At 37.5% G+C, this 12,772-nt stretch overlaps 1 protein-coding gene across 1 annotated transcript; it reads right to left on the minus strand.

The window, feature by feature from the left end:
• Positions 1-4,688: 4,688 nt before the first annotated feature.
• Positions 4,689-12,058, minus strand: LOC149822957 (Transducin/WD40 repeat-like superfamily protein). Its single transcript, XM_089980414.1, has 15 exons — positions 11,829-12,058; positions 11,689-11,751; positions 11,456-11,508; positions 10,584-10,664; positions 10,373-10,446; positions 10,207-10,289; positions 9,994-10,100; positions 9,058-9,197; positions 8,933-8,980; positions 7,655-7,707; positions 6,064-6,148; positions 5,904-5,970; positions 5,697-5,807; positions 5,205-5,313; positions 4,689-4,934 (listed from the first exon to the last, which is right to left on the minus strand). Coding segments are annotated over exons 1-15 (1,305 nt in total). The 3' UTR covers positions 4,689-4,933.
• Positions 12,059-12,772: the final 714 nt, after the last annotated feature.

Raw genomic sequence — 12,772 nt, forward strand, 5'->3', positions numbered from 1 at the left:
TGTCTGCCTTAGAGCACATATGAGCATGATAGAATCACATATAGAGTTTTTTTATTGCCTTAGATCACACATGAGCACATGATAGAATCACATATAGTGTGTAATTTATTTCATTATATTTTGTTTATCAATACTGACTGTTATTTTCTTTGTGTAGGCTGCTAGCGATAATCAGCGTAGTGGAGCTGAAGGGACAGATAAAGACAATGAACAAGAAGACACACAAAATCTTGGCGATGATTAGAGAACTGTGTTGAAGAAGTTTTATTTTTTTATGTTTCCTAATTGTAATTGTTAAATTGTAAATAATTAAACTTGTTAATTTTAAGGTGGAACGATTAATTATTGTAAATTCTTGTTATATGAAATTTTTTGTGTGGTTTGTTTTTTATTTACAGGAAATATAAGTTGTACAGGAAATATAAATTGTACAGTTTTCGGTATTTAATTTTCAAATATTTTTTTTTTAATTTTTTTCGTGTTTGCGACGGAATCATCCGTCGCTAGTAATATAAATCTAGCGACGGCATAGCGACGAAAGTAAATCCGTCGCCAAGCCGTGGTCGCCGTTTAGTACCGACGGATTGGCGACGGAATATAGCGCTCGTTAGTCCGTCGCACTTAGCGACGGACCTGGCGACGGAATAATTCCGTCGCCAGTTAGCGTCGAAATATTCGCGACGTAAGCATACCGTCGCCTCGTTGTCGCTAATCCGTCGCTACACATGTTAGCGACGGATTAGCGACGGAATGTGGTCGTCGCTAATCTACTGCTTTGTTGTAGTGCTACATGACGAACATGATCTGCTATTTTCTTGATCTTTGAAATACAACATGCAGTGATTTGAACAAGCATCTATATTTTGATACCTCATACCTAAAGCGTTGATCATAACCGTCGCACGATAGAAATTTTGTGGCAATTTCTCATCTTTGGGCAACATACTCTTCACAATAGAGCATAGGCGGTCAAAACATGATTGACTCAAATTATACTCGAACCTCAAATTCATTAGTTGAAGAACTGTACACAAAATAATGTGACTCTCACAACCATTTCAAAATGGCTCATCAGCATCTCTAAGTAAATCATAAAATCTACTAGTTGCATCATTTGTTTATTCTTCCTCTACCCTAGTTGGTATATCACTAGGACCCATAGCAGATGTCAGTTCTGGTCCACGACATCAAATATCAAATCATATATGAATTATCATGTACCACATTCACCTGTGCATCAAAATTGTTCTAAAATTTTTCACCATGAAGCATCCAATTCTGATAATCACTCACAAAACTCTTCCTGTATAGGTGATGTCTAATGCCATGAGGTTCTACAAATCGATTGTTCTTACACATCGTGCAGGGGCACCTGATCCGACCTGTGGGATCCATTGTACTGACACTTGCCATTGCAAATTCAATAAAACTGTCAACACCATCAATATATTCAAGTGATACCTCATTGTCAACTATCATAAGGTACATCCATTCACGGTTTGCAGCTATCATACGGTACATCCAGAGCGTCCAAATTCAAGTAGAACCCAACTAGCTGTCTAGGTTCAAATAGTGGGGACTCCTTGTAAGGCAACAGGTAAGCGCACAGAGTTTTACGTTGCCAGGACAACAACGGTAAGTACGGCATGCATAGCCAGCGTGGTGAGATCTCTCACCTTGGGGGTTATTTTCTCTGTGTAAATATATATATATATATATATATATATATAAAGTAGAATCCAGCTGTACAGCTTGGCACTTTTTTTCTAGCTAGTTTAATTAAGGAAAACCCCCTCATCACTGACTGCACATTGGCATGGGCTTTTGGTTGGTAAAACTCTTGTAGTTCCCCCCTTCTCACTGAGTTGTATACCCAGCTTTGGCTTTGTGGCAAAAGATGTCCTCCATGAGTTTCGATCCATGGTTTACTATGTTGGGTGACAAGCCACGGTCGTCAATAACCAGGAAGGCAGAACCCTCTGTGGGCAACTTGGCATTGGTAGTATATACAATCAATTACACACCAATTGGTTGAGATAAACATTAGCAACTAATTGGAATCAATTTCACAAACATTGGAGCCCGGTTTTTCTTAGTGAAAGAAAATGCAGCGATAAATTTTAAAAAATTGTGTTTTTGGGAATTCTCTAAAAAATATATCAAAATGTCAAAATATATAAACAAATAACAAACATAAAAAGTTAAAAACTGTTAAATATCAAATTAATATCGGGATATTGTGGTAGTTAATTTTAGAATACTTGATGTTTTGAAAATATTGAAGCTTTTTTGTGTTATGTCAAATTAAGTAATTTCTCGATGAAATTACTATATTTCACAATATCATTGATATTGGTCGCGTAGTTGATCTAAGGTTATCTTAACAAAAACGTGATATCTCATCTTGAGATGGACGGTTCATTAACTACGATACTAATTGCTTTCATTAGCCTGCACAAGTCTCAAGGAAAGAAAACCTTGCTTAATGTTGTTTTCTAGTGAGCCGAAACTAGAAGAATTATTGTGCAGCAAAATATAAACTCGCATTTATTTCTTTGTTCTCTCCCAATTACCTTTCTTGTCTCCAAAAAAAAAAAGAACACTTGTATTTATTATTGCATGTTCACTAGATCAGCATTCCTAGGAAGACTATTGTTTCCATAATTTGACCAAATTGAATTTGTATTTATATTCACCAATCTCTAAATGCATGTTCATGGTATCCCCAAAAAGACTAATTTAATTATCATCGAAATTGCTGCTGATAACACTTCTCGTTAACTAACTCAATTAACTTCAACTGACTCGTTTATATATATATATATATATATATATATATATATATATATATATATGAGAGAGAGGTGATTTTTCAGGGTGGTGGTTGAGATGGGCGTGTCTTTCTCATCTGCCATGGTAAGGGAAGAGCTAGAGGGTGCAAGGAGAGAGCTGACGCACATAGTCCCCCATGAACCTTCTTTTATGGACATGTGCAGGGTTTGCTATGACATAGTGTCCAGAAGGTTCACCAACTTCATTGCTGAACATGACTTTCTGGGTAAGATAGGAAGGATACTGGTGAAGGTCTTCACTTCTTTTGCTTTGCCACTTCCTTGGTTCTGCAAGACACTCATAAGTAAGTTCACTTCTTCATTGTGTTCATGGAATTTGTGATAACATGTCATTGGAGAGAAGTTGGTCATACCTATGGTCCAACCATTCCAATGGTCTAGCAAATGGTGACTTATCATGTTGTTTTTTTCTTCTCTACAATGCATGAGGATGGATTTTATTGAATATGGTTCATCAATTAATGTTTCCCAAGGTGATTGCTTTATTTCAAGTATAAGTGATGAATTATTTTGTTGCTTGGAATGCAGGTGGCTTCCAACTCTACAAAATGATCGAGGAAGAGTTCAGGAGTTTCTCATAAAACTGGTGATTCTATAGCGCTCTGCTCCTCGAGGAGAAAGAGATGATGAAGATGAAGTATTTAACAAAGAACAGTATGCTTGTTTTGAACGTTGACTGTTGTCAAGTACTAAGCCAGAAAATGTTTTAATCTCTCTCTCTCTCTCTCTCTCTCTCTCTCTGCTGGGTTGTTAATGATTTGGTATTTTGGTTCGGGGCTGTTAATTCCAGAATCCAAACTGGGTCCTTTAAATCGATTGGTGGGTTTTGGGATTGGAACCAGAACAAAAAAGACAAATTAATCAGTCTTGCTGATTAACCACGAATTTGTTATTTGCATACTAATCCCTTAGTAGGTCTGGGCTAGTTTGAACTTGGAAAATTGGCTCGGCAAGCCAAATACGAACAAACAGCTGTTTCCACAGTTTGGCTCGTAAATCTCGTTAACTAATAATAAATATATTTTATACCATAGAGCGTAGATGGTTGAAGTGTGTGACTTGCAATCTATAAGCTTAGAGTTCAAGTCTTACAACTTTGAAATAATCCAATTATTTTGTAAATGAACCATTTTGAGCTTCAATCAATAGGTTGTAAATTCTATTAAATTTTAATTTAACAATAAAATTCATTTATAATGAGCCAGCTTAAGCTTGACTCATTTAACTTGGGTTCACCATGAGCTCGAGCTGCGCTCGCTCACCAATATAAATGGATCTTGAACACCCTCAGTTTGGTTCCAGTTCATTAGGATTCTTTACCAGCTCTATCCCACATTATTCTTCATTGATATTCTTATTATGGATTAGCTTGGTTAACTGTTGGAGCCACTGTATAAGCCTATGACTACGAGGTTACATCTTCACTTGCCATGGCATGACCAAGTTTTATGTAACTACTAAGTTCTACCAATGTGCTGAAAGTCATGAACTTGTGTACGTCTTATGCGATACAAAAAGGTATTTCAACTCGGTGAAACCATAATTTAGGCTCTGTTTAGGAGCCTTGCATTGAGAGGGAAGCATCATTTTCTGTGTTGCCAAGATATGGTTTTACCAAAATGTGGTGTTCAAGATGGAGTAAACCAAAGCATCTTGTGAATGGTGTTAAAATGTGATTTTGGATCTGCCAACTCCATTCCTATATCAGTGTTTAGGGAACGCCACTGCTCCCAAACAGCACAGAGCCTGAGAGCATGGGAGGAAGCAGAAATGCACCTCCCAATTAGGACTCCTTCCTATGAGAGGCATTCCTTTCTACAATGTTGAAGTGTTTGCTTTGATTTTGAGATGGCATTGCATTATACATTTCACCGAATCCCACCTAAATGATAATCCCAATATAAATTGTTTATGTTGTTTTTTATATCTTTCGTAAGATCTTGAAGTGGCATAGCAGAGCGAGTACTTCAAACGCTTCCAGCTTTGTTTATCATCTCAGATGGTGCAATGGTACATTTACCATCTCAACAGAGAAACCTTGGCAGCATTGCATCCACATGAAAGAAGATAGCTCTACATTATCTGATGAGAACCAAAAAAAAACAAAAACTTGCATTAGGCCTCATAGGTTCTTTTAATTGCTAAGAAGATCCAGTAATCCACGATAAACTAACAGAGATGCCACGGCCATGATTTAAAGGTTAAATGTTGGCCTAAACATTGTTATAAAACAGGGATGAACAATGAAATGCCTAGATGTACACTACCAGATATCTACCAATACGCAAAATTTGAAAAAATAAAATAAAATAAAAGCAGAGACATGAAAAAAGGCAGTTTAAAGTATGATACCAAACTATGTTGGAGTCGTCACATCCCACATGGGCATTTGAATCCTCAACACTCACAGAATAATCAGTTGTCCAAGGGAAACTCCAAATGCAAGCACAGTTCTCTTCACCTGTCGCATGAGAAAAAGAATATATGTATCACACACTGGACATATATCAAACTGCAGAACTTAATCAGTCAAACTTTTCATATATAAAAGGATAATTGGAGAAAAAGTGGATTTCTGTCTCCTGTATGTCCAATGAACAGATTCTAGGGTAGAATAAGATAGCTGGACCAGTTAGGGTTGCACAATCTTAATGAAGAGGTCTTAGGTTCAAAACCCATTGAGGGCCGCGTAGCTTATCTATAGAAAGAGGAAAAATACAGATTCTAGGCAAAAGGACCGTTGGAGAATACTAGATAAATTCTTCTTAAAAGGATTTCACATAGAAACCACAAAAGACTGAGGAGAAGAAACTAAGATAGAAGCCAAAGAGGGTAGGAATATACCACTCAAAACTACTCTCTCTTCATCACCGTCTGGCATGAAGAATCGACGATGTCCTGATGAAGTAGCAGCCATTGGGAGGGAGGGATGGAAACAAAATCCATTTACTGTATCTGTTACAAGAAAGTATCAAGATGATAAGTTTTACAAAGGAAATGAGAACATAAAATAGACTTAATAGAATGAGATTTAAAAGGGACAATACTCACCTGATGCAGCCTGAAAGCTTGCAGTCCACTGCCCAGTTTGAAGGTCATAGACATGAACATGCCCATCCTGTTCAAAGAAGTCGACTGAACAAATTGTAATATGATGTTCAATGGTCAACTAGGAAAATCTGAGAAAGAAAAGAAAACAACAGGAGAAGACCTGCCCTCCAGTGCCAAGATGTGCCCCACAAGGCTCGATATCAAATGCTATTCTCTGGTTTGTGTACTCTGATGATCTGTACAACCTAAGGTTATGGCCCAAACAAACAATGTTGGCACTTCAAATCTGTTGGATGGAAGCAAGACATTTCTGTCTGGTAAAACCAAACTGGAATCAATTGCAAATAAAGCACAAATAGCTACAAACAACATTTCTGTCTGCTAAAGATAAAATCGTTTTCATCACAACAATCATTACAGTAAGTATGGCATGCTACAACAATTTATCGGCTTGAGCACCATCCACCAGGATAAATTGCTGTTAGCAAAGCTTTGATGCAATTCAAAGACCCTTAAACAAGAATCAAACAGCTCCAGCATTTGCAGAACAGAGAAAAAGATCCAATCACGATGACAAGACAGATCAACACTTCAACAGTGCAGGCTTTGTAAAAACTATACCAGCTACAGAACCCATCATCGATGTGGTTTTGTAGATAGACTTGTGTGATCTACACCTCAAATTCTGGCCAAAAAGTTGAGTTGCCAAATTAAAAAATGTCAGCAAATAGCCAGAGTAGAAGATCAAGACAATGAAAATTTCAAGACATTTAGTACAATATCTATCTGTAAGGTGAACAGCTAGAATAGCATCAGTTTGTGATGTTCAACAAAAGGAAAAAAAGGGATAAAAAGAGTGTTTCGGAACTGACACTTGGATTAGTAAAGCAAGTTGGCTGATCCAACATACAGTCCACATAAAGCAAGACTGATCAACTAGTGGCCCAGGATTGTGAACTTTTGTACTCTATGCTGGTGTAGAACATGTATATTATACAAGGTCTAGATCAGAGTTGTCAGTCAGGGAAGCAGGAGCGGGAAGCGGAAGCGAGGCACTTCCAAAATTTTAGAAAGCAGGTGCGAGACAACTTATAAGCGAACCAGGAATCATCTCGAAAACGAGAAGAGAAGCGAACTGAAAGCGACTTAGGAAGCAAACTAGAGGCAAGGGAAAAGTAAAAAAAGGGAAAAAAAAGAAAAACAAGGAAAAAAAAAAGGGGGAAGCGTGCTTCCAATTTTTTTTTCGGCGCTTCTCAGCACGTTTCAGAAGCGCTACGTTTTGCACTTCCGAAATGCGCTTTGAGGAAATACGCTTCCCCATGTTCTATGGCGCTTCCGGTAACCCTGGTCCCGATTACTATTCAATATCATCTTCCTCTACTGTCAGGAGTTGAGATAGACATACATTTATTAGATAAAGATGTCTCGCAGGCATAAATTTATCTATGTATTGGAAGTCCTTGTCAGACAATATTTATTCAGTCCAGACCAAGTCTTCCACATCAACATTAAGATGCTTGAGCTGTCACTAAGTGATTATATTTTTTATGAATTAGCATAGCCTTGAACTTTGGTGTAAGATTTTCAATTAAACAAATCGATAGTCAAGGTCAACTTGGAATCAAGAAAATAATCTCTTTTATGTAACACTTGAAGCACCCTAAAACGCATTGTGATTTGGAATTTACACATTCAGACTAGCAAGTGACAAAAAAAGTATATATTCTAATGCTTGAGAGTGGGCTTCTTACTTGTACAAGATACTGGCAGTATTGCGAACATCCCAGCACAATATGTAAGGATCCTGTCAGGAACCAGTGACATCAATTTTGACAGTAAAGAGGAATAAAGAAGGAAAAAAAAAGTTAAAGTGATAGATCCTGCCTAAAAGTAAATACTGAATCAAGGGGAAAAAATGACAAAAATACCATACATAAAGACTTTAACAAAACTCAAATTATGCATGGATAAACAAGCTGATGGGTGACCCGAGGAAGATTTTACGTGCATGTAAAAAGGACACCAATGCACCTAACATATTCAAAGTAGAGGAGTAACATACGTGAAAAATAGAAATGATTCTGATTGGAAAATGGTTATCCTAAGTCCTTTATAAACCAGACAGTATCAGAAGGTGAAGTGGATACAACTTTCCATGAAAATAAGAGTGGCCCTATCATTAGATATGCCAGGACCATACAACAATATATAAAAGGAGATTAAAACGCACAACTGAATTTAACAGTAATATTTTAGTGTTAAATTCTAGGTGTAATGATTTTATCTCAATATATATTTCTGTATAGTCTTGGCATATCTGTTGAATACAGGCCACACTCTCTTTCAAGGAGAACTGTATCTACTTCACCTTCTGATACTGTTTGGCTTATAATGGACCTAGCATAGTCATTTATCTATGTCACATAGGTGCGGATGTGGATGTGGGTGCGGGTGCGACGATGCGGCACTTTAAAAAAATTTGGGTGCGGGGGTGTGGGGAGTATATATATATATATATATATATATATATATATATATATATATATATATATATATATATATATATATATATATAAACAGTTTTAAGTTAACACTATGTGTATGTGTGTGCATTTATGTATTTATATATATAATATAGATAAAAATGGACTTGATTAGGGTTAACTGAATCTATTTTTGGATAGAAATGGACATCAGTGTGGTTGACTTCACCTAACACAAAGGAAGCTATGTCCAAGTGTCGCACCCTCCTGGGTGCGGGTGCAGGGCCCTGTTAGAAGAGTCTGTGTAACATAGTCATTTATCCATTCAATGTCATTTATATTCTTCAATTCTGTTAATGTTAGGTACTTTGGAGTTCTCATTCAAAACCTAAACTGCAATTGTGTGAATACAACATTTCAGATAAAACAAATCAAGCTTCACCTTATCTCTTCCACACCCATAGTGCAGCAAAGATACATATGCATTTTGTGACTTATAGGAGCAATACATGAATTAAGTAATAGATCCAAATGCCTTGAAGTTACCTTTCTGCCTCCTGTATATAGATAATTCCCATCCTTTGAAAATAGAACCTGTAAGTAGAAAATAATGTGCACGTTCATGAAGATGTTATCCTATGAAATCGTGCACAAATTAGATTCTTGAGTACCTGGGTAACTCCACCTAATTGTCCATGCAGTAAATACAGAAGTTCCATTGTACTCTCTGCATAAATTGCAGTAGTTTGACTATAGGACCCCGCTGCAAACATCCCATTGTAAGGACTAAATGAAATGCAAGATACAATCCCTGCAACAAGTGAACAATGAAGAGGCATGTAAAGTCAAAGCCAACTGATAGACATGTGCTCTGGAGAGAAAGTTAGCAGAGACCAAATCTCCAATGACAGAGGGAAGTCCATAAATAAGAGATGCAAAGATAGCTAATGGAAGTGCAAAGTGATGAGTTTTTTTAAGTAGCATGAAGCCATGAACTTATGAATGGCAAAGTTCAAGAAGATGTTATTGTCAAACCAATATTTTTTTATTGAATTTATTAGCATTGGAGATGCTAGTAGTCAACAAGGCATCCCTTGAATATCCATCAACTATTACAAACTTCAAATATAAAAAAAAATGATTGGATACATCCTACAAGCATAGACCCAAGAAGAGATGCCATATGAGTATGCCAGATCAAGAGATCAGCTTTTGAAAAAGACTGTGCGCTGCTAATAATTCCAAACATCATTTAATACCCATATCAAACCTTTGATATATCTTAACTACGCATAAATATCATACGTCTTACCAACTGCGAGGTATCAAAGCTTGTCACTTCCTATCTGAGCAATAGAGACTTCAAAATGAAGCGTCTCAATGGCAAACATGGTAAGGCTACAAAATTACATTAGAGACGCTGGTGCCCTAATGTAATAGTTTTCACACATACCATCGTGCAAAATAGCATATTATGAGCAATAGTAAAACAAAACACATTTTGCAAATGGGGCTTTCCAGGACGTTTCACAATAACCCAACATGACAAACTAGGTATTCACAATGACAGAATACTAACATAAGAAAGTGACATCTATAGGAAGTACCTGACTGTCCATCTTTATTTCCATTGAGGGTTGGATAGTGTTCAAAATCTCGACCAGGACGATGAAGATCAAATACTCTGATAGCCTTGTTATATCCAGCAAACAACCTACACAGAAAATCACATTACCGAAGAAAAGGTAACAATTCTCGTAAAGAATATGAGACTATGAAATAATAAACAAAAGCATATATGTAATGTACACATAAAGTACTTTATCCCAGAAGGACTGAAGGCAACTGAAAATGCTGCAGTTATTTCATCCATAGAATCATATGCACGGTATGTGCAACGGAGCTGCATTGGCACAAAATGAGAATTAGAACATCTACAAAGTGTCCAATAACGTAATAGTCTTTCAGGTGTAACAAATTTCGTACCTGACCAGATACAGAATCCCAGAGATGAACAGGGTGATCACGAGTAGTAGTTGCAAACACACATGTTGTTGGGTCTGAAATGCAATCAAGTTATTAACTAAAAGGATTGAGAGCCTATTTTGTTTCTTGAAACATAAAGAAATGAATAATTTTCAACATAAAGAGATAGGGGACATAAACAATTACTCCAAAGGCATGACTGGCAAGTCACCTGAAGAATGCATGAAGGGGTACCAACAATGGTCGTATACAGATTCTCCCTCCTGAATAACAAGTTTTGAATTATATGAATCTGCAACGGCAACAATGATCATAATTATTTCCCAAGAAAACAAAAAAGTAGGGACGAAAACAAAAGAGTAGGAAGTATGGACTATGGACCACTTGTGTAAAACACACGGAAGTGACAGGTTGCAACTTGCAACATTATATATGGGAAAAGGCAACGATCAAAGTTAGGTTGGTAATCCATTGTTCACTAAAGTGAACGAAAATACAGGTTGCTGTTGTGGGCTACAGGGGAGGGTCTCTAGAGATTAATAGCTTTTGGGATATCATGTTCTTGACTCATTCATCCTACAAAGGGTGCTCATACAATAGGGTACGTTTCGTGTGCTGGGCCACGTATAACTCCAAATCGTTTGAATCAGAATCACAAGAGGCCCCTTGCAATTCTGATTCTCACGTAAATGAGAAAACAACTCTCAGTTGCAGAGGCAAATGAGAGTTGGTTTCTCACTGCTCATTTTCTGATGTTTGTTTAACCATGCCAATGAAAATCATTCTCATTTGCACGAGCCCGAATCTCATGAGACATTACCAAACAGGCCCTAGATCTATCAAGCTTAATCACAGGGCATCTGCTTTATCACGTTTACAGAGATTGATTGATCATCAGTACCGGAAAGCTACTTTTATTCAATGAAGATGAAAGCACAGATCGATAGGGGACAAAGGACTCTAATCTGAATCAATTATGAAAACAAAAATATGTATAATAACTGCATGATAGAATATTCAAATTCAGATGATGTTCCAATAAAGTGTATTCATCTTACGAGGTGTTAATTTTTACAATCTTACCTTCCTCTGATGCATAATCATAGGCAGCATGAGTACCATCAGCAATATCTGGGCTGTATAACATAAAAAAGAGCGAACGTATAATACCTTTCTATTGTTAATACAAAAAAAGAACATGATAGCAATAAGACAAAGCATTTAATCAGAATATACCTAATTAACAAAGTTAAGAGAAACAAAAGGCACGTATCACAAGACGAGAGAGAGAGAGAGAGAGAGAAATGCAGTGGTACCAATCGAATAGTCGGAGAGAGTTGTCGTCCAAGCTAGCGAGGAAACAGGAACCATCTGGAGACCTAAGAAAACCCTACCAGTTATTCATCAAAGAGAGAGAGAGAGAGGGGAGGGTGGGTGGGTGGTTGGTTTTTATTACCATTTGATTCCCTTGAGGAAATTTTTGGGGTTAGAGGAGGAGGAGGCCCTGAACTGGCGATAGAAATGGTGGGTCCTCCGAGGAGAGACGTCGAACCTCAGAAGAGGACATCCATACCACTCCCATGCTCCTCCTCCTCCCTCTTCTTCCTCGTTTTCATTCTGTTGTTGCTGGCCTTCGGCGTCCGGAGACGATGGGTCTTCTTCCTTTTCTCTCATCTTCTCCTCCATCCTTCTGCAGAGCCTAACACTGTTGCTCGCGCGGTCGCGCCTCTTTGAGAGAGAGAGAGGTAAACGGTTCGGATTTAGGAGTGCAAGTGGGTCGATTCTAGACCCTGATCCAAACAGGATCCGATGGGCAGCCTAATGAGCTGGGTCTACATGAACCAAATTGTAGGGTTGTACCGTTGTAGGGGTGTAACTCGGTCGGGTATACCCGACCCGAACTAATCTGACCTGACCGATTTTTAATAAACCCATGGGTTTGGATCGGGTCTAAAATCTAGACCCATAGAGAACCGATTTTTAATAAATATGAACTCAATTAAACCCGTTTAGATCCGACTGTTTTTCAAACACAACCCAGAGCCCCAAATGGTTTCACATGATTCAAAACCAAACTGACTCGAACCCAAACCCGACATATACCCAGACCAGTTTTATACCTGAACCAACACAAATCCTATTCCCAGGTATAAGAACTAGCTAAGATCTTCATTGCATACTAGTCTGTGTAAAAATAATGGAATTTGGATTTTAAACCTGTTGACCCAAGTTAAATTTGACTCATTTACAAAATAAATGCATGGCTTTGAAGTTATAAGCAATAGGATTTTGACTCCAAACTTACTACTTATAAGTTAAAAACTTCAACTATCTAAACTCTATGATATAGTGGCTTTGCCAGGAATCTATACTAGGGTGGGACAAATGAAAATTAAAAAG

This window comes from Nuphar pumila, chromosome 11, assembly GCF_984573655.1.
Source record: "Nuphar pumila chromosome 11, dmNupPumi1.hap1.1, whole genome shotgun sequence".
In the NCBI taxonomy this organism is placed as follows: domain Eukaryota; kingdom Viridiplantae; phylum Streptophyta; class Magnoliopsida; order Nymphaeales; family Nymphaeaceae; genus Nuphar; species Nuphar pumila.

Excerpts from the sequence above, each read along its gene's own strand:
- LOC149822957 (XM_089980414.1), bottom strand. The coding sequence starts at position 12,058 with ATGGAGGAGAAGATGAGAGAAAAGGAAGAAGACCCATCGTCTCCGGAC. Across the intron at positions 9,198-9,993 it reads AAATAAAGATGGACAGTCAG|GGATTGTATCTTGCATTTCA; the intron begins GTACTTCCTATA and ends CACTTGTTGCAG. Across the intron at positions 5,971-6,063 it reads ATCTTGGCACTGGAGGGCAG|GATGGGCATGTTCATGTCTA; the intron begins GTCTTCTCCTGT and ends TTCTTTGAACAG.